Raw genomic sequence first — 21,052 nt, forward strand, 5'->3', positions numbered from 1 at the left:
AGCAGTGTTAGGAAGGTGGCAATTAGTGTTGTGGGTGTCATTGTGCTGGTATGCTTTGATACTCCACCTGATTTAGTTAAAGCAGTGTTCCTGAGGAAACAATTGCTGAGCAATCAGAAGTTTCTATTCCAGCATAGACTCCCCATAACCTTTGATGCCACTGTGACCCTCAATTGCACTGAATGTCTGTGTTAGGTGCTCCTGGGATTGGGAGATGTGCCAACAAATACATACATTGTAATCCAATTGTGAGATTTACTACAATTACAAGGCACAAAAAATGAGGCTCTCAATGAAATCTGCCAAGGTCTAAAAATACTGAAGTCAAAAGATGGTGAGGTCTTGAGACAGAGTGTTACATACCTGCATCTGAGCCAGAGCTCCAGGTTCAAATCCCAAATGCAACTCAATGGTCAAGGAAGGTGTATTCATAACATAGTGGAACAAATTGAGCATCAACTTGTAAATCAGTGGTGGGCAACCTGCAGGCCACATTCCACACCAGGGTTCTGGGTGCGGCCCAAGAAATGTTATTGACCATTACCCATCTATCCAATATTTTTCTTACAGTATGACAATGATAGGCACGTAAAGTAAGGGCAAATGAAGTGAGGTGCATGTTGATTGCACACAACAGTGAAAGAGGCAAATGTGCACTCCCTCTGTGCCTGATCAAGCATATTTTTACAACAAAGTTGACAGTTCTATTATAGATGTTATGAAATACTCAGCATGTATTAAATTTTACAGAAGGGTCATGGTTAATGAACAAGCCTGACTACAATTTTGTAGCCTACTGCGATAAAGAAGGGACACTCATGTGGTCTACTCATTGGCCTACCCTTTGTGAGTTCTTGGTGCTGTGGGTCAAACCTACCTTTGGACAGAGAACTCAAATGATCAATGTGGTGCACTGTGAATCAGGCATTCAGGCCTACTGACCCAATTTAGGAAAATGCAGGGGGAAACCAAGGGCTGGCCCTCTGACCACACCACTGCAGCATCAGACCAATATTCCAATATGCTTTACAAATAGAAAAATTGAATTAATGCAATAGATATGAAGTTTGTAGTCACTATTTAGAAACACTAAAACAAGTACATACACTCTACTCCTCTCAGCTCCCATTAAAAAGTTTACAATTAAATTGTGAAACCAAAACCTGTATTTCAGTTGTTGAATGAGGAATCCAAAAAAAAAACCAAAAGAATTGCTGATTACACAATCCCTTGTACACTTGCAAGGAAAAATGTCATTTGCCAGCACTCAAACCACTCACACAAAGAAATCCACAAGTCCAGATAGGAACTATATGCACATATTTAATGAGTTTACGTTGCAGCTTTTATTTAAGGAAAAACAAAATAATTAAATGCAATTATATTTATCACTGGGAAAGTATTAATGGAAATTTTGCTGCACCCATAAAGTAATATTAATTGAATATTATGGTGGAATAAATGGATATCATGTGCATACATTTATTTTCAAACTACTGAATATGTAAACAATACTATTCCAATAATTGCAAGCACTCTGGTCTCAAATAAAATACATGAAGATTCATATTTTTTGAGACATATTCACTACATTCTACTTACATCAACTTCAATTTACTTGGGCAAAAGTCCACTTATACTATATTAACAGTACACTGCTTAATCGGCACTTGCAACAGATGGTGACCTTGACATTGACCGAGAACGTGAGCGAGAACGAGTTCTTGGCCTCTCCAATGATGCAGGTGATTTGGAAGGTGAAGCCGAACGGGCCTTTTGTTGCCTAGCAGGGACACGAGATCTACTGCGAGAGCGGGATTTACTGCGGCTTCTACTCTTTGACCTACTGTAGGATTTGCGGCTCCTGGAGCGAGAGCGACTACGAGATCTGGAAAATGTACGGCTCCGTGACCGCGATCTGCTGCGAGACCTATACATCAAGGGAAAACCCATTTAGTATGCTTAATCAGGTGTTTCTACTCAGTCATTATAAATTAATTCATATTAGCACGTTTCAGTTTCACGCTACTTTTTGCTAAATTGTGATATGTCTTTGCTACTGCTGTCAATGTGGCAAAATATTTAAGATTAATAAACTTTGTTTTTTGCTGTCACACACAATTGAACAAGTGCAACCCTCATCAGTCATAACAGTCGAAGGATTGTGCTTGAAAACTTGGTCATCTTCCTGGGAAACAAATAAGAATTCAGAAATGTGAATTCTTCTTCAGCACATTAAAGTAATGATGTGGAGATGCCGGCTTTGGACTGGGGTGAGAACAGCAAGAAGTCGTACAATACCAGGTTAAAGCTCACAGGTGTGTTTTGAATCACTAGCTTTCGGATCACTGCTCCTTCCTCAGGTGAATGAAGAGGTGGGTTCCAGAAACATAGACAATGTCAAAGATGCAATAATTTGAATGAGAGTCTTTGCAGTTAATAACTGGAGTGGGATGATCACAGGTTAAAGATGCGAATTGTCTCAAGCCAGGACAATTGGTAGGATTTTGCAAGCCCAGGCCAGATGGTGGGGGATGAGTGTAATGCGACATGAATCCAAGGTCCCGGTTGAGGCTATACTCGTGTGCAGAACTTGGCTATAAATTTCTGCTCGGCGATTCGGCACTGTCACATGTCCTGAAGGCCGCCTTGGAGAATGCTTAGCCGAAGATCAGAGGCTGAATGCTCTTGACTGCTGAAGTATTCCCCGACTGGAAGAGAACATTCCTGCTTGGCGATTGTTGCGCAATGTCAGTTCATCCTGTAGACTTAATTACCTGCAAAGACTCTCATTCAAAGTATCGTCTTGCATGTTGGACTTTGTCTATTTATACATGTTTCTAGAACCCACCTCTTCATTCAACTGAGGAAGGAGCTGTGCTCCGAAAGCTAGTGATTCAAAACAAACCTGTTGGACTTTAACCTGGTGTTGTAAGGCTTCTTACATTAAAGTAAGTCAGCCAACAGAAACTAAATGGCAGGTCTGATTTATAATTAATGGAAGCAAAGACGTCTCGGAAGTTGATACTTCAAATCAACAATTCAATTATCTAATATTTTAGTTTGAAATAAATCCCAAATGAGATCACTATGTGGCACTTACCTATGTTTAGGTTCTTCAATCAATCTGATCTTTCTTCCATTTATTTCTGCGCCAGAGAGTTTATCAACAGCATTCTTCAAATCACTATACGAGGCAAATTCAACAACCCTAAAAGAATATTTAATATTTTCACATTAAATTCAACATTTCCAATTCAGACACATTCCTGTTTCCATCAGAAATCAAACAAAAGCTGATACCATGCCAAAAGGGAGCTAACTAAAAGGTTACATAAAGAGGTTTTTAACAAGTGTTTTATGAGATGGTGTGGAAAAAATAAAATTCCAGGTCGTAGGGTTGAGATTAAATAACAATGTGTGCACAAGCAGCCAGAATTCAAGTTACGAAGAGTTAACATTTAAAGTTATAACAATTTACAGAAAAAGGAAAGGGTATGAACGAGGTTACACACCAAGATGTTAGGAGACGAGAAAACCAGATAGGTTGATGGTTGAAGTGGATCTGGAGGATAGGACGTGGGAAACAGAGTTTTGGGTTAGCTCAAGTTTATGAAGGATAGATGATGTGCTGCAGCCAAGCCCGAAGGTTACAAAACGTATAAATCCAGGGTTCAGTAACTGAAGTGTTGAGGCAAGGAAACGAGCTAGATAATGGTGTCAGCTCAGAAGTGTAATGCAAGTTGTGAACAGTCTTCAATCCAACCAAAGATGGTGGCTAGAGGGGAGAGTGAGCAGTGAAGTTTGTGGTGGAGAGCCAAGATGATAGTTTTGATCTTCCCAATATTTTAACTGGAGGAAATTACAGCTCATTTAGCATTGGACATCAGTCAAGCAAGCTGATAAAGATATATTATGGTGGTGGAAGTCTGAAGACGTGGTGGACAATAGCATACAAAGGAGGTGGTGGTGTAGTGGTATTGTCACTGGACTAATAAACCAGAGACCCAGAGTAATGCTCTGGGGATCCAGGTTCAAATCCCTCCAGCAGATGGTGAAATTTGAAATCAATAAAAAAATGTGGAATTAAAAGTCTAATGATGAGCATGATACCATAGTCGATTGTCGTAAAAACCTATCTCGCTCAATAATGGCCTTTAGGAAAGGAAATCTGCCGTCCTTACCCATGTTTGGCCTAAATCTGACTCCAGATCCACGACAATGTGGTTGACTCTTAACTGCCCCCTCTTTAGGGATGGGTAATAAATGCCAGCATAGCCAGCGACAGCCACATTCCATGAACAAATACATGTAGAATTTACTACAGATTACGTTCCCAAGGGCAGCACTTAGATGATATTACAAAGCTGATGTCAAAATATTAACATTACTGTCAAAGCTGATGTCAAAATATTAACATTACTGTCAAGTGAGCAGCACGGTGGCGCACTGCTGCCTCATGGCACCAAGGACCTGGGTTCGATCCCAGCCCATGGTCACTGTCTGCGTGGAGTTTACACATTTCCCCCGGGCCAGTGTGGGTCTCACCCCCCACAACCCAAAGACGTGCAGGCTAGATGGATTGGCCGTGCCAAGTTATTTTTAAATATAAATTAGAGTACCCAATTCATTTTTTCCAAATAAGGGGCAATTTTGCGTGGCCAATCCATCTAACCTGCACATCTTTTTGTTGTGGCAGCACGGTGGTGCAGTGGTAGCACTGCAGTCTCACGGTGCTGAGGTCCCAGGTTCGATCCCGGCTCTGGGTCACTGTCCATCTGGAGTTTGCACATTCTCCCCGTGTTTGCATGGGTTTCGCCCCCGCAATCCAAAAGATGTGCAAGGTAGGTGGATTGAACACACTAAATTGCCCCTTAATTGGAAAAAATGAATTGGGCACTCTAATTTTTTTTAAAAATCAGTGTTGTGGGGGTGAAACCCACGCAAACACGGGGAGAATGTGCAAACACCACACGGGAAGTGACCCAGGGACGGGATTGAACCTGGGACTTCTGCGCCGTGATGCAACAGTGTTAACCACTGTGCCACCGTGCTGCCCTTGGCCACATTAAGTTGCCCTTAGTTGGAAAAAATAATTGGCTACTCCAAATTTATGGGGGAAAAACTTTATGGTTAAGTACTATAATTTTAGTATTATTTGGTGCAAGTTTGAAAACTGGTTTGAGACTGGTCAATGAAGACGTCCTATTTAAATATCAAGGTTTTGTGAACACATCACCTAATTAATTCTGTACTCACCCTTCATTCATTTTGTGCCTGTGCGCATCCGCAAAGGTAACTTCTCCAGCCTGTCTCATGAAATCTTTCAGATCCTATGTTAGATCAGATCAGTTAGGTAAAACAAATATGCATACTTACTCAGTCATCTTCTAACAAAGTTACTACGAAAGAAACCAAAGCTAATTTCATCAAAATGTATTACCTTCCTGTACAATTCCCTAGGCTATTCAACCAGCCAAATGCAAGAAGAACTTGCAGAGGTATCATCACGACTGACGACCCGATGGTGCTCTTCAGCACCCACTCGACGTGAGCCTCCCCGGACATCACCCATCCTAAAGGCGGGCTTTGGCGGTGCCATGGGAACAGGAATTGCTAAATCTTGTGTTGTTACCAAGGGCTCCTCACACTTCAAATCGAGCTTCCAACCAAACCTACTAGCGAATTTCTTTCAATCAAGGACCTCATTTTAGAGTCAGCTCTCAACTCGACTTTAGGACAACTCGTTACCAGCATTTTCAGAGGCGCAGGAACGAACCCCGGCTCTTAAGGTAGTGCCCACCAATGTTGGTCAGACCAGCATAATACAGATCACCAACTGATTGAAACGTAGGACTGGCAATTCAACTAGGCCCACCAAGAGACCAAGCCAGAGCGATTAGGAAAACGTCACTCGTCACAAGGCCAACGATACGAGAGGCTGGTAAATAAAGGTTTTAATATTTGGTTAAAGTTTGCACATAATTCAACACAGAAACCAAACCACATTTAAGGTTTTCAAATAAGCAAGCAATTTAGATAAATTACATAATTATGAATGTTAACTGTCAACACTCCTAAAGTTGCAGTACGTAATGAAAATTTTATAAATGGACAAATTAAAATTAGTTCAGTATTGTGCACCTTCAAATCCATTTACCATCTTCCTTCCCTAGGTCAGTTTGTGACCTCAGTTTGACAGAGGCAAATTATCTCGGTGCATTTTGGGCCAAGCTTCTAGACAACTCGCCCACCGTCCTCTGGCCAATATTTAAAACATAATTATTTTGAAAAGAAAACGTGCGTCAAATTATGCCAATTTTGTGATTTCTCTAAACATTAGGGAGTGCACACTACCAAGAAACATTTGGGAAGGAAGAAAAAAAATCTATCATGACGTTGATTTCTGACCACTATCAGCAACCTCTGCTAGAAACATGAATATCAGCAAAACATGTCAAGATGGGGCTTGACTGCAATAAATGCCAAGTAGAATTGCTAGTTAATGGTCACCATCTAGTACATACAAGTAATTGCAACTTGGCCAAAGTTCTGGAGAATCAGTACTCTCAGTGGAATCATACCCAGCATGAGTCACTGGCTTCAGAACCGAAGAAAAGAAAAAAAGGTGATGGACAAGGAGGTAGAAAAATACATTTAAAATTAAAGAACATTCGATCACCGCCTCTAATCTTTGACTTGGTTGCCAATATTGCACATTTGTCATTTAAAGTTTCTTAAGATAAAGGCAAACTTGTGGATTACAAGCCCTACTGGCAAGAGTTCAAACGGAAATCGGGCCACAAAGTTTCTGCAGTTTTCCAGAATCCAAATACTACTGGGAAGACAACATGGAACGACATCTTATGTCTGTATGAAGAGTAGCACCATCTATGAAATGCATCCTGCTGAGGTAGGTAATGCTCTTCACAATCCATTTGTAGTATTCTCTTCCTCACACAAAACAACCTCAGAAATTATGTAGCCAATTCCACATTCTAACAGGGCAAGGCAAATTTCAGGTTCCAATCCCTGCTTTCGTGTTTCTAATTTCCTCATTAACTTGTAACGCAGTAGTGCAAGCTTTGAGCAACATTGCACTTTGAAGATTTTCAGTCCCTGTTACACAGGTCCTCACCAGTAATATGTACTGCCATATCCATTTGTTTTTAGCTGTAAAAATCTCAGCTAATCTTGAAAGTACATTTCATATTAAATTATATTCATTTCCATTTATTACAGTGACAGGATCACAAAATACGATTCACTGTTGAATGCAACATACCTGCCAGCTAACTCGCGAAGACAAATTCTCAACAATCAGTCGGTTCTCTGTACGAACTGGAGGTCCATTTCTGAAACAAGCCACATGAACAGAGATGTAGAACTGGTTACGAGGATTCCCATATTCATCTTTTATTGAATAACTGCTCATCATGCAAACTTCAAATTATGGATATTTGCCATCTGATGTTAATAAAGGATGCCAATGTAAAGGTTCAGGAACCAACTTACATTGGTACCTCACAAATCACCTAGAACTCTAATGAATTGGTGCCCAGCAAAGAACAAACACTGTACATCAACAATGCGGACCCCAAGATAATTTTAAATGGGATTACACTACCAACAGCATGGTAGAATTGTGGATAGCACAACTGCTTCACAGCTCCAGGGTCCCAGGTTCGATTCCAGCTTGGGTCATTGTCTGTGTGGAGTCTGCACATCCTCCCAGTGTGTGCGTGGGTTTCCTCTGGGTGCTCCGGTTTCCTCCCACAGTCCAAAGATGTGCAGGTTAGGTGGATTGGCCATGATAAATTGCCCTTAGTGTTGGGTGGGGTTACTGGGTTGTGGGGATAGGGTGGTGCTGACCTTGTTGGCTCTTTCCAAGAGCCGGTGCAGACTCGATGGGCCGAATGGCCTCCTTCTGCACTGTAAATTCTATGAACATATATAGCCTTGTATGAAGTGTTAGTAACATTCAAGGTGAGACATTTCATTTCCCTATGCCCCTTCTCAAAGGATGCATCTTTAAATTTCAAGTGAATTTTAATGCACTTCATGAGATATAAATCACTTCCTGGATTTTCTGGGGAACAGAAGTACTACATCAATTCAGACTGTTTCTTTATAACAGCTATTCACTCAAAGACATCCAGAGCCATGATATTAACCTCTGCACAACAGGAGCCCAACGGGAATACATTTAAAGGGTGAAAGGTATTGTAGCACCCCAAGTGGTAGCTATTGGACTTGTACTGAAATCTGATTCCCGCAGTGCTATTGGGCCCTCAAATTAAAGTTTGCTGCAGTGTGATTTTCCCAGGAGTTAGTGGAAGAGTCCCTGGCTGCAGCCTTCTGTTGTTGTGGTTAGAATTTTCCAATTTGCCAGTTGAACAGGAAACTGACCAAAAAATGTTAATGGGTTTCCTCCGGGTGCTCCGGTTTCCTCCCACAGTCCAAAGATGTGCGGGTTAGGTGGATTGGCCATGCTAAATTGCCCGTAGTGTAAGGTTAATGGGGGGGGATTGTTGGGTTACGGGTATAGGGTGGATACGTGGGTTTGAGTAGGGTGATCATTGCTCGGCACAACATCGAGGGCCGAAGGGCCTGTTCTGTGCTGTTCTATGACTAGCACTGCTACCTCATATGCAAGGGACCTGGGTTCAATTCCAGCTGTGGGCGACTGCGTGAAGTTTGCATGTTCTCCCCGAATCTGCGTGGGTTTACTCCGGGAGCTGCCGTTTCCTTCCACAGCTCAAATATGCGCCGGTTAAATGGTTTGGTCATGCTAAATTTGCCAAAATTGTCCAAAGATGTGGTTATGGGTATACGGCAAGGGAGTGGGCCTAGGTGGGGTACGTGCAGACTTTTTGTTTTATAAATTTAGAGTACCCAATTAAGGGGCAAAACCCACGCAAACACGGGGAGAATGTGCAAACTCCACACGGACAGTGACCCAGAGCCGGGACCGAACCTGGGACCTCGGCGCCGTGAGGTGCGTGCAGACTTGATGGGCTGAATGGCCGCCTCCTGCACTGCAGGGATTCTATGAATCCTGCATTAAACTTGGTGGTCCCTGGCCTTATTTGGGGAAGTGAGGGTCATCTTGTACATGGGTTACTCATACATTATATTGAAAATAATCCTCTAATATGACTATATCTCATTTTTTCAAATTGCACGCAGGGAACCAAATCCAAGCAATCTCAAAGTTTTCAATTGAAATTCTTAAGTTAAAAGCAAATTACTGCGGATGCTGGAATCTGAAACAAAAACAGAAAACACTGGACAACCTCAGCAGGTCTGACCACATCTGTGGAGAGAACGAAGCTAATGTTTTGAATCTGGGTGACTCAAAGCTGGAAATAGGATGAAATTTATAGTTATGGGGGTGGAGTAGGATAGCGGGCCAATAAGATTGACAAAGTTGTGGATAAAGAGAATGTAAATGGTGGTGATCATGGCATTAAAAAATAGGTCATAACGTGTTAATGGCAAAACAAGCAGTGTGTCAAAGAACTCAGAACAGGGAACTCTAGTTGGGTGGGGAGACAATGGTGAGGAAAAAACAGATTAGTGGAAGGGAGTTCACAGCCTGAAGTTGTTGAACTCAATGCCAAGTCTGGGAGGCTAGCGCGCCTAATCAAAAGATGAGATGCTGTTCCTCCATGTTTGTGTTGGGCTTCATTGTGGACCAGGTTATCCCGAGGAAAATTTAGGCAAGAGTGAGGTATTTGTAGTACACCCTGGTGATCAGGAGGAGGGAATTGGGAGACTCCCCTTCAGGAGGGCAGTGAAGAGTTTCAGATACCTGGGGGTCCAGGTGGCCAGGAGTTGGGGGACTCTCCATAAGCTTAATTTTACCAGGCTGGTGGAACAGATGGAGGAGGAATTTAAAAGGTGGGACATGGTGCCGCTATCGTTGGCGGGTAGAGTGCAGTCCGTCAAAATGACAGTTCTCCCGAGGTTCTTGTTCCTTTTTCAGTGTTTGCCCATCTTTATCCCTAGGGCCTTTTTTTTAGAAGGGTGACTAGCAGCATCATGAGCTTTGTTTGGGCGCATGGGACCCCGAGGGTGAAGAGGGTCTTCTTGGAGCGGGGTAGAGATGGGGGGGGGGCTGGCGTTACCCAATCTCTCGGGGTATTATTGGGCAGCCAATGTGTCGATGGTGCACAAGTGGGTAATGGAGGGGGAGGGGGCAGCATGGAAACGGATGGAGAGGGTGTCCTGTGGAGATACAAACCTGGGGTCCCTGGTAACGGCGCCGTGGCCGCTCCCTCCTTCGAGGTATACGAGTCCGGTGGTGGCGGCTACCCTCAAGATTTGGGGGCAGTGGAGGCGACATAGGGGAGACGTGGGGGGCTCGATGGAGGCTCCGTTAAGGGGGAACCATAGGTTCGTCCCGGGGAACATTGATGGGGGATTTCAGGGTTGGTACAGAGCAGGCATCAGACAGCTGAGGGACCTGTTTATTGATGGGAGGTTTGCGAGCCTGGGGGAGTTGGAGGAGAAATTTGGGCTCCCCCCGGGGAACATGTTCAGGTATCTGCAGGTAAAGGCATTTGCTAGGCGGCAGGTGGAGGGATTCCCTTCGCTTCCCGCGAGGGGGGTGAGCGACAGGGTGCTTTCGGGGGTCTAGGTCGGAGAGGGGAAGATATCTGATATCTACAAGGTTATGCAGGAGGCGGAGGAGGCGTCAGTAGAGGAGCTGAAAGCTAAGTGGGAGGGGGAACTGGGGGAACAGATCGAAGACGGGACATGGGCTGATGCCCTGGAGAGGGTTAATTCTTCCTCCTCGTGTGTGCGGCTTAGCCTCATCCAATTCAAGGTGCTGCACCGGGCCCACATGACTGGGACGAGGATGAGTAGGTTCTTTGGGGGTGAAGATAGGTGTGTCAGGTGCTCGGGGAGTCCAGCGAACCATGCCCATATGTTCTGGGCATGCCCGGCGCTGGAGGAGTTCTGGAATGGGGTGACGAGGACGGTGTCGAGGGTGGTGGGATCCAGGGTCAAGCCAGGATGGGGACTCGTGATTTTTGGTGTTGGGGTGGAGCTGGGAGTGCAGGAGGCGAAAGAGGCCAGTGTGCTGCGCTTTGCGTCCCTAGTAGCCCGGCGAAGGATCTTGCTACAATGGAAGGATGCGAGGCCCCCAAGCGTGGAGACCTGGATCAATGACATGGCGGGTTTCATTAAGCTAGAGAAGATCAAATTCGCCCTGAGAGGGTCGGTACAAGGGTTCTTTAGGCGGTGACAACCTTTTCTCGACTTTCTGGCTCAACGATAGGGTACGGGGACAGTAGCAGCAGCAACCCGGGGGGGGTGCGCGCGGACGATGACTATGTTTGTTTATTTGATTTAAATTTATTTTTAAGTTCTTCTGTTGTTCATTGGGGTTGGGGTGGGATACATGCGTCGATACGGTCTGGGGGTGTTACAGTTATTATGTTGCATTTCATTGTTTGTCGTTACGTTTTATATTTTCTGCAAAAAATTCCAATAAAAATTATATTAAAAAAAAGGTTATCCCGAGGAAACCATCTGTGGAATACTGACAGGCGGAATGCGGAAAGGATGCATTTGATGGTAACGCCATGCGGGAGGTGGCGGAATTCTTTAAATTATTGCGTTTTACGTTTGGTTTGCACTTCCTTACTTCACAATTACATCAATCTATAACCACACTGTAAGAGTAATCCATAAGTATATTAATATTCAGAAATACCTGAAACTATGCAATGTGTTTTGATTGCATGGAAATGTATGTTTTAGTTCAACATGATGAGACATTCTTTACAAGAGCATTTTATTGTTACTACTAGGTCACTTTCGTTACTACATTTACCATTCTCTTTGCCATGACACCATTGTTATTTAATCTCCCCAACCCTATCCCAGACCGTCCCTTTTGGTCAATATGTCCCCCATCTTCCAACAGTATAAAGCCCATCACATTTTTATCATCTTTCACGTCCGAAGAATTGAAACTTTTCTCTCCAAAGATTATGCCTGGAGTGCTGAGTTTTACCAACACTTTTGTTTTGATTGATAAAATACTTTCTTGGTCAGAAATTATGCTCTAAATTTCCATTCGCTTAAAATTGGCATTGAGGCCATTTTTGGCACTCCACTCTACCTCAGATTAGCACAGGCTGGAGATCAAACCAGGTGTCCTCTCTCAATGCACAGCTTAGCAATTCATTGGATCATGTTGGGTAAGCCAGCAGTGCAGCTCCTGTTTAAAAAGAAGTGTCTCGACTTCCGGTGGCGGCGATGACGTAGGAAGCTACACATTTGGGAGCTCCCGTTTTAAACGGACTTTTCGGCTCTTTTTAGAGCCCCAAACGGAAATTTTTCGACGTCTCCCGGTGGGAGAAGGTGTGCTGATCGACTTTCCCCGCAGTCCATGACTCGAACTCGGAGTGGAAAGGGGGAAAAAACGGCAGCAGCTCCCCAGAAAAAAACAGGGGAAGGAATCCAAGATGGCGGCTGGCGGAGCTCCAGAGGAGTGGAAGCAGTGGGCCCAGGAGCAACAAGCTGCTCTCCTGCGCTGCTTTACAGACTTCAAGGCTGAGGTACTGAGCTCTCTGCAGGAAACGAACACAAGGCTGTCGGAGATTCACACGAGCCAGGGTGCTGCCATCAAGGAGTTGCAGACGCAGGCCACTGAACGAGAGGAGGAGGCCATGGTCCTCGTAAGGTGGAGGGGCACGAGGCACTCAACAAGAAGTGGCAGGAACACTTCGAGGAGCCTGATCACCGCATGAGGCGGAAAAACCTGCGGATCTTGGGCCTTGCGGAGGGGCTGGAGGGGTCGGACCTGACAACCTACGTGGCTACAATGCTGAACTCCCTAGTGGGGGCCGGGTCGTTCCATCTGCCCTTGGAGCCGGAGGGAGCACACAGAGTACTGGCCAGGAGGCCTAAGGAGAATGAACCCCCGCGTGCAGTGCTGGTGAGGTTCCACCGGTTCAGTGATCGGGAGTGTGTGCTGCGCTGGGCCAAGAAGGTGAAGAGCAGCAATTGGGAGAATGGGGTAGTACGGATCTACCAGGATTGGAGTGCAGAGGTGGCTAAGCAGCGGTCTGGATTTAATCGGACGAAAGAGGTGCTTTACAGGAAAAAGATAACGTTCGGAATGTGGGTAACTTATTCGGACCGGCATTATTATTTCGATTCCCCGGACCAGGCGTGGGCCTTCGTGCGGACGGAGAAACTGGACTTGAACTAGGGGTTGGGGGGTCGGTTGTAATGCTTTATTGCTGGTTTCTGCTGTTGCTGTGTCCTTGTTTTTTTTGTAATTTTGATATGGTTATTTATGAGGGTGTTGTTCTGTTATTTTTTTTTGCTGTGGGGCATTGTTTGAGTTTTGTATCTTGCGGGGAGGGTTGGGGGGGGGGGGGGTTTGTTGTATTCTAAGTCGGGTTGGGGGTGTGGAGTGGGGCTGGTATTTGGGAGCTGCGTCAGAAGGGTGTGGTGGGGCAGTGCGAAAGCGCGGGCTTTCCTCTGGTTTCCCACGCTGCGAGGCGGAGACAATGACGGGGGGATGCGGGGTCTTAACTGGTTCTTCCCCGTGCTGGAGCGGTGCCTGGAGGGGGGATAGATTGGGGGATGATCCCACTTTGGGAGGGGTCGGGTTATTTGCGGGAGTTTCCGGGGTCAGCAGAAGTTAGCTGACCCACGGAAGTACAATGGAGGACGGTTCGCGGCTGGGAGGGTTCCTAGTCTTGGGGGGGGGGGGGGGGGGAATACGGGGTGCTGCTGGTAGGGTCAAGAAGGAGCTGGTGGGGACAGAGGTGAGGTGTTGTCGCTGTGGGGACTGGGTCGGGCAGGGGGTGCTGGCCTGGGGCGGGTAGTCGACGGGGGAGGGACGCCCTCTGATCCGGTTGGTTACCTGGAATGCGAGAGGATTGAATGGGCCGGTGAAGAGGTCATGGGTACTTGTTCATCTGAAGGGGCTAAAGGCAGATGTGGCAATGCTTCAGGAGACCCACCTGAAGGTGGCGGACCAGGTCCGCCTGAGGAAGGGATGGGTGGGGCAGGTTTTCCACTCTGGGTTGGATGTGAAGAAACGGGGAGTGGCGATTCTGGTGAGGAAAAATGTGTTGTTTGAGGCATCGGAGGTGGCGGCGGATAGGGGGGGTATGTATGTTATGGTTAGGGGCAGGCTACAAGGAGAGAAGGTACTTGCTAGTGTGTATGCCCCAAATTGGGACGATGCGGGCTTTATGAGGCGTATGTTGGGACGGGTCCCGGACCTGGAGGCGGGAGGTCTGATCATTTGGGGGGGGGGGCTTCAATACGGAATTGGATCCTTCACTGGATCGGTCCAGCTCTAGGACGGGTAGGAGGCCTGCGGGGGCCAAGGTACTGAGAGGGTTTATGGACCAGATGGGTGGGGTGGATCCATGGAGGTTTGTGAGGCCGAGGGCACGCGAGTACTCTTTCTTCTCCCATGTACTCTCGGATAGACTTCTTCGTGGTGACTAGGCGACTGATTCCAAGAGTGGAGGAGGCCGAGTATTCGGCCATTGCAATCTCCGACCACGCTCCGCATTGGATAGAGTTGGAGATGGGGGAGGTGCGGGACCAGCGCCCTTTGTGGCGGTTGGATGTGGGGTTGCTGGCGGAGGAGGTGGTGTGCAGGAGGGTCCGGGCAAGTATTGAGGGGTACCTCGAGGTGAATGATACGGGGGAGGTTCAGGTGGGGATGGTCTGGGAAGCCCTGAAGGCAGTGATTCGTGGGGAGCTGATATCCATCCTGGCACAGGGAGAGGAGCGAGAGGGATAGACTGGTGGGAAAGATGCTGGAGGTAGACAGGAGGTATGCAGAGGCACCAGAGGAGGGACTGTTGGGGGAAGAGACTCAGCCTGCAGGCTAAATTTGATTTGCTGACCACTAGAAAGGCGGAGGCACAGCGGAGGAAGGCACAAGGGGCAGTGTACGAACATGGTGAAAAGGCGAGTAGGATGCTGGCTCATCAGCTCCGCAAGCGGGATGCGGCTAAGGAAATTGCTGGAGTGAGAGACAAGAGTGGGAATGTGGTGCGAAAGGGGGGTAGAGGTGAATGAGGTCTTCAAGGACTTTTACGGGCAACTGTACCGGTCGGAGCCTACGGGGGAGAGGAGGGAAATGGAGAGGTTCCTCGACGGGAGGAGAAGGTGGAGGGGTTGGGTGCGCCGATTGAGCTGGAGGAGCTAGTTAAGGGGATCGGGCAGATGCAGTCAGGGAAGGCACCGGGGCCGGATGGGTTCCCAGTGGAATTTTATAAAAAGTTTGTGGACCTAGTGGGCCCCTTGCTGGTGCGGACACTCAATGAAGCGTGGGAAGGGGGGGACTTTGCCCACGACGATGTCACGGGCGCTGATCTCGTTAATTTTAAAGTGGGACAAGGACCCCCAGCAGTGTGGTTCATACAGGCCCATATCTCTCCTCAACGTGGATGCTAAGGTGCTGGCAAAAATCCTGGCCATCAGGATAGAGGACTGTGTGCCAGGGGTTGTGCACGAGGACCAGACAGGTTTTGTGAAGGGAAGGCAGCTGAACACGAATGTGCGGAGATTGTTGAATGTCATCATGATGCCGGCGATTGAGGGGGGAGGCAGAGATAGTGGTGGCGCTGGATGCGGAGAAGGCCTTCGATAGAGTGGAGTGGGGGTACCTATGGGAGGTGATGGGGAGGTTTGGATTTGGTGAAGGATTCATTAGATGGGTAAGGCTGCTATATGGGGCCCCGATGGCGTGCATGGCCACGAATGGGAGGAGGTCAGAGTATTTCCGGCTTTACCGAGGGACCAGGCAGGGTTACCCCCTGTCCCCCTTGTTGTTTGCACTGGCAATCGAGCCGCTGGTGATGGCGTTGAGGGATTCAGAGAGGTGGGGAGGTGTTGTTGTATGCCGATGACCTGTTACTGTATGTGGCGGACCCGGTGGGAGGGATGCCGGGGGTGATGGAGCTGCTAGCTGAGTTTGGGACCTTTTCAGGTTATAAATTAAATTTAGGCAAGAGTGAGGTGTTTGTGGTGCACCCTGGAGACCAGGAGGAAGGAATTGGTAGGCTCCCGCTTAGGCGGGCAGGGGAGAGCTTTAGGTACCTGGGGGTGCAGGTGGCCTGGGACTGGGGGACTCTTCACAAACATAATTTCACCAGACTTGTAGATCAGATGGAGGAGGAGTTCAAGAGGTGGGACATGCTGCCATTGTCATTGGCGGGGAGGGTACAGTCCGTCAAAATGACGGTGCTTCCGAGGTTCTTGTTCCTCTTTCAGTGCCTGCCCATCTTTATCTCCAGGGCCTTCTTTAGGAGAGTGACTAGCAGTATTTTGAGCTTTGTGTGGGCACATGGGACTCCGAGAGTGAAGAGGGTGTTCCTGGAGCGAGGGAGGGATAGAGGCGGGCTGGCGCTGCCCAACCTTCTGGGGTACTATTGGGCGGTCAATGGTGCGTAAATGGGTGATGGAGGGGGGAGGGGCGGCGTGGAAAAGAATGGAGATGGCGTCATGTAGAGGTACGAGCCTGGGTGCCATGGTAACGGCGCCGTTGCCGCTCTCCCCCAAGAGGTTTACCATGAGCCCGGTGGTGGCAGCGACCCTAATAATCTGGGGACAGTGGAGACGGCATCGGGGGGGCTTGATGGAGGCTCCACTGGGTGGCAATCATCGGTTCATCCCTGGGAACAAAGATGGGGGATTTAGGGGGTGGCAAAGGGCGGGCATTAGTAAATTGAGGGACCTGTTTATTGGCGGGAGGTTTGTGGGCCTGGGGGAACTGGAAGATAAATTTGGGCTTCCCCAAGGGAACATGTTCAGATACTTGCAGGTAAAGGCGTTTGCTAGGCGACAGGTAGAGGGATTCCCTTTGCTGCCCTCGCGGGGGACAATGGACAGAGTGCTTTCGGGGGTGTGGGTCGGAGAGGGGAAGGTGTCTGACATCTATAAGGTAATGCAGGAGGTGGAGGAGTCGTCAGTGGAGGAGCTGAAGGCTAAATGGGAGGAGGAACTCGGGGAGCAGATAGAGGACAGGACTTGGGCAGGTGCCCTGGAGAGAGTCAACTCTTGCTCCTCATGTGCGAGGCTTAGTCTCATCCAATTTAAGGTGCTGCACCGGGCCCACATGTCCGGGACTAGGATGAGTAGGTTCTTTGGGGGTGAGGACAGGTGCACCAGATGTTCGGGGAGTCCAGCGAACCACGCCCCCTATGTTCTGGGCATGCCCAGCACTGGAAGAATTCTGGAAAGGGGTGGCGAGGACCGTGTCGAGGGTGGTTGGATCCAGGGTGGGGTCTCACGGTTTTTGGAGTTGCGGTAGAGCCGGGAGTGCAGGAGGCGAAAGAGGCCAGTGTCCTGGCCTTTGCGTCCCTAGTAGCCCGACGAAGGATCCTGCTACAGTGGAAGGATGTGAGGCCCCCAAGTGTGGAGACCTGGATCAGTGACATGGCGGGGTTTATAAAATTGGAAAGGGTCAAATTTGCCCTGAGAGGACCAATACAAGGGTTCTATAAACGATGGCAGCCTTTTCTGGACTTCCCAGCTCAAAGATAGGTATCTTGGTCAATAACAGCAGCAACTCGGGGGGGAGGGGGTTCCTTATTGTAGTTTCTATTCTGTAACTTTATATTGTGCTAACTTGTGTTGTTAAAATGCTGTGTTGTTCATGGAGGTGGGGCGAATGTTTATGATTGCTAATATTATTGTTATTTTACTATGGTGCGTTATTGTTGTATAAATTCAAAATTTTTCAATTAAAATTATTTCACAAAAAAAAAGTGTCTCACCTTCCCTCACTCTGTGGACGGCGTGGGCTAAAGCGACCTTGATATCGTCCTCCTCCACGACCTCCTCTAGGCCGTGCTCTGGCATGTTCAACTGTAACTCTGCAGGAGCAAAATAATCAATTGAAATTCCCATTTTAATTTAAATCACATTTACAAAGCAGCTATTATAACTTTTTGTTTTACCTTTCACTACACAACTCTTTTCCATCCAATTCATAAACAGCATCATCTGCATCCCTGTGATCTTCAAATTCCTAAGAGTTGACACAATAGCAATAAAAGTTAAATTTATATACACAAGTTGGTTTGTTCCAAAGATTGTTTTTCTGAATATTTTATTGGTTATGTTTTAGTGCTCAAATCTGTTGAACCGAAAAGCAACCTTACCACAAATCCAAATCCATTCTTCAAATCAATTTCCTTTATTCGCCCAAATCCTTTAAAGAATTTTTCCACATCCCTTTCTCTGGCATGAGGACTCAGTCGACCAATGAACACACGAGAGCTCATTTTGTCTAGTGGCATTTCATAGAAAATAAAGTTAGAAACAAGATGGATTAAGTTTGGATGTTGCTCAGGGCACTAAGGACCTGAGTTCCATCCCAGCCCTGCGTGAAGTTTACATTCTCAGTGTCTGCATGGGGGGGGGGGGGGGGGGGGGAGTGTTGTTGGGTTACGGGTATAGGGTGGATACGTGGGTTTGGGTAGGGTGATCATTGCTCGGCACAACATCGAGGGCCGAAGGGCCTGTTCTGTGCTGTACTATGTTCTATAATTCTTGATGGAAAGGCCAAATCAAAACAGATCTATTGTGGCATTGCTCCAAGTTGAATGACATGACACTAACAATAAAGTCATGCCACATAATGGGAAGGCTGCGTAGGCAATACTTGTATCTATATTTTTTTCCACATACAGAAAATTGAGCTGTGATCAAATCGAAGCATTCAAATGGCCACGGTAGTTCATGAAGCTATGAAGAGAAAGGATTTTCCCTAGTGAGTGTGTCAAGATTAATGGGAAACGGAACCTTAAAATTCGAGGCAGATCAATCATGGACAGGCACTGTAGCCGACCATTATTACAGTGTGCCGAGTGAGCATTGGCACAGAAAGAGTTTGCATTAGGGATGAGTGTAGTCAAATTAATGAGAAGTTTTGAAGTTACTCAATTGTCTTGACCTCCACACACTCCCACTGATCTCTTCCTGGATCTCACTTCATAGAACATAGATGCAGGAGGCCCTTCCTTCCTTGTCTGCGCTGACCCTCTGAAAGGGCACCTAGGCCCACTCCCCCATCCTAACTATGTAACCCAACCTAACCTTGGGCACTAAGGGACAAATTTGCATGGCCAATCCACCTAACTTGCATGTCTTTGGACTGTGGGAGGAAACTGGAAGACCCAGAGGAAACCATGCAGTACAGAAGGAGGCCATTTAGCTCAAGTCTGCACCAACCCACTTAAGCCTTCACCTCCACCCTATCCCCATAACCCCTCCTACCCTTTTTGGACACTAAAAAGCAATTTAGCATGGCCAATCCACCTAACCTGCACATCTTTGGACTGTAGGAGGAAACCCACGCACACCTTTGGACTGTTAGAGGAAACCTAGCACACACGGGGAGAACGTGCAGACGCCACAGACTGACCCAGCGCGGAATCAAACCTGGGACCCAGGCGCTGTGAAGCCACAGTGCTAACGTGCCGCTCAAAACATAGAATACAACTGTAAACTCTTTCAGGAGTTCAAATGAAGTCCCAGCTTGTGTTCGAAGGGTCAAAAATCAGAAAGAACAGATGATTGAAATCATTGGGGGGGGGGGGGGGGGGGTTGACTATCACCCTTACATCCAAATACTCTGGGGAGAAGAGCTCCTGCGGCCTGATGGCATCAGGAGACGGGAGGGTTGGGCTCCGGATTCCCCTCCCCCACAAACACGATGCGGGCAACGTGGAACGGCCATTGTGCAAGAAACGGCAGGGAGATGGGGAGTAGGAACCAGAGGCTGCGGTTTCTCGCCGAATGGGGGGTGGGTATGTTTCCGCCAGCACCATCTGCACAATTTAAACAATACAAAGCCTTGGGCTGAATACCATATCGATCCGGGGAGGGAGGTGAACAGTTCCATGACCCCGCCGGCGGGATGTACTACGGGGGGTAACCCCGATCTCAAATTAAATCCCCTCTTAATAAACACAAGAGCTGCCTCACTCCACGAACGCCTTTAAATTCCCCCTCTCTCTCCCCCCCCCAAAGAGTAAACACTCCCGCTCTTACCCGCTCCGACACTCGGCTTCCACTGACGCAGGTGGAAATAAAAAACCGCCGCACAAAATGGCGACTGACCCACCGCAGCAGCCAATCAACGCCCGGCGGTGCGTCACTTCCAGCCCCGGTCGCACGTCATCCTCCTCGCGTCCCCCATCTCCTCCTCCCCCATCTGCCCCTTGCCCGCGCTCCTTCCCACAGACTCCCCATCCACTCTCCCGCCCCCAGACTCCCCATCCACTCTCTTCCCTCCTCCCCATCCACACTCTATCCCCCAGAATCACCTCCACTCTCTCCCCTCCTCCCCATCCACTCTCTCCCCTCCTCCCCATCCACTCTCTCCCCTCCTCCCCATCCACTCTCTCCCCTCCTCCCCATCCACTCTCCCCCCTCCTCCCCATCCACTCTCCCCCCTCCTCCCCATCCACTCTCCCCCCTCCTCCCCATCCACTCTCCCCCCTCCTCCCCATCCACTCTCCCCCCTCCTCCCCATCCACTCTCCCCCCTCCTCCCCATCCACTCTCCCCCCTCCTCCCCATCCACTCTCCCTCCCCCAGAATCACCTCCACTCTCCCCTCCTCCCCATCCACTCTCCCTCCCCCAGACTCCCCATCCACTCTCCCTCCCCCCCCAGACTCCCCACCCCCCACCCCCCCAGACTCCCCACCCCCCCCAGACTCCCCACCCCCCAGACTCCCCACCCCCCCAGACTCCCCACCCCCCCAGACTCCCCACCCCCCAGACTCCCCACCCCCCCAGACTCCCCATCCCCCCCCAGACTCCCCATCCCCCCCCAGACTCCCCACCCACTCTCTCTCCCCCAGACTCCCCATCCACTCTCTCTCCCCAGAATCCCCTTCACTCTTCCCCCAGACTTCCCATCCACTCTCTCCCCTCACTCCCCTTCCACTCTCTCCCCCAGACTCCCCATCCACTCTCTTCCCCCAGACTCCCCATCCACTCTCTCCCCCAGACTCCCCATCCACTCTCCCCCCCAGACTCCCCA

At 48.2% G+C, this 21,052-nt stretch overlaps 1 protein-coding gene across 2 annotated transcripts; it reads right to left on the reverse strand.

Moving 5' to 3' along the window:
- Nucleotides 1-1,303: 1,303 nt before the first annotated feature.
- LOC119957096 (serine/arginine-rich splicing factor 5-like) lies at nucleotides 1,304-20,187 on the reverse strand. 2 transcript variants are annotated; one of them, XM_038784789.1, is made up of 8 exons: nucleotides 20,056-20,187; nucleotides 18,162-18,289; nucleotides 17,958-18,028; nucleotides 17,775-17,873; nucleotides 7,286-7,355; nucleotides 5,260-5,333; nucleotides 3,104-3,211; nucleotides 1,660-1,930 (listed from the first exon to the last, which is right to left on the reverse strand). In XM_038784789.1, exons 2-8 carry the CDS (start codon nucleotides 18,282-18,284, stop codon nucleotides 1,660-1,662), a joined length of 816 nt encoding a protein of 271 aa, XP_038640717.1. In that variant the 5' UTR covers nucleotides 18,285-18,289; nucleotides 20,056-20,187. The 2 variants fall into 2 exon arrangements, with proteins under 2 accessions (XP_038640726.1, XP_038640717.1); XM_038784798.1 differs by lacking the exon at nucleotides 20,056-20,187 and having other exon boundaries at nucleotides 1,304-1,930; nucleotides 18,162-18,284.
- Nucleotides 20,188-21,052: the final 865 nt, after the last annotated feature.

The sequence above is a fragment of the Scyliorhinus canicula genome, chromosome 2 (assembly GCF_902713615.1).
Source record: "Scyliorhinus canicula chromosome 2, sScyCan1.1, whole genome shotgun sequence".
In the NCBI taxonomy this organism is placed as follows: domain Eukaryota; kingdom Metazoa; phylum Chordata; class Chondrichthyes; order Carcharhiniformes; family Scyliorhinidae; genus Scyliorhinus; species Scyliorhinus canicula.

What these genes read in the sequence shown, in the direction of transcription:
- LOC119957096 (XM_038784798.1), bottom strand. Translation starts at nt 18,284, where the DNA reads ATGAGCTCTCGTGTGTTCATTGGTCGACTGAGTCCTCATGCCAGAGAA. An exon ending in CTTCGCGAGTTAGCTGGCAG is followed by an intron (nt 5,334 to 7,285) that starts GTATGTTGCATT and finishes GATCTAACATAG; the next exon opens with GATCTGAAAGATTTCATGAG. An exon ending in ATTGAAGAACCTAAACATAG is followed by an intron (nt 1,931 to 3,103) that starts GTAAGTGCCACA and finishes CTTGATGTATAG; the next exon opens with GTCTCGCAGCAGATCGCGGT.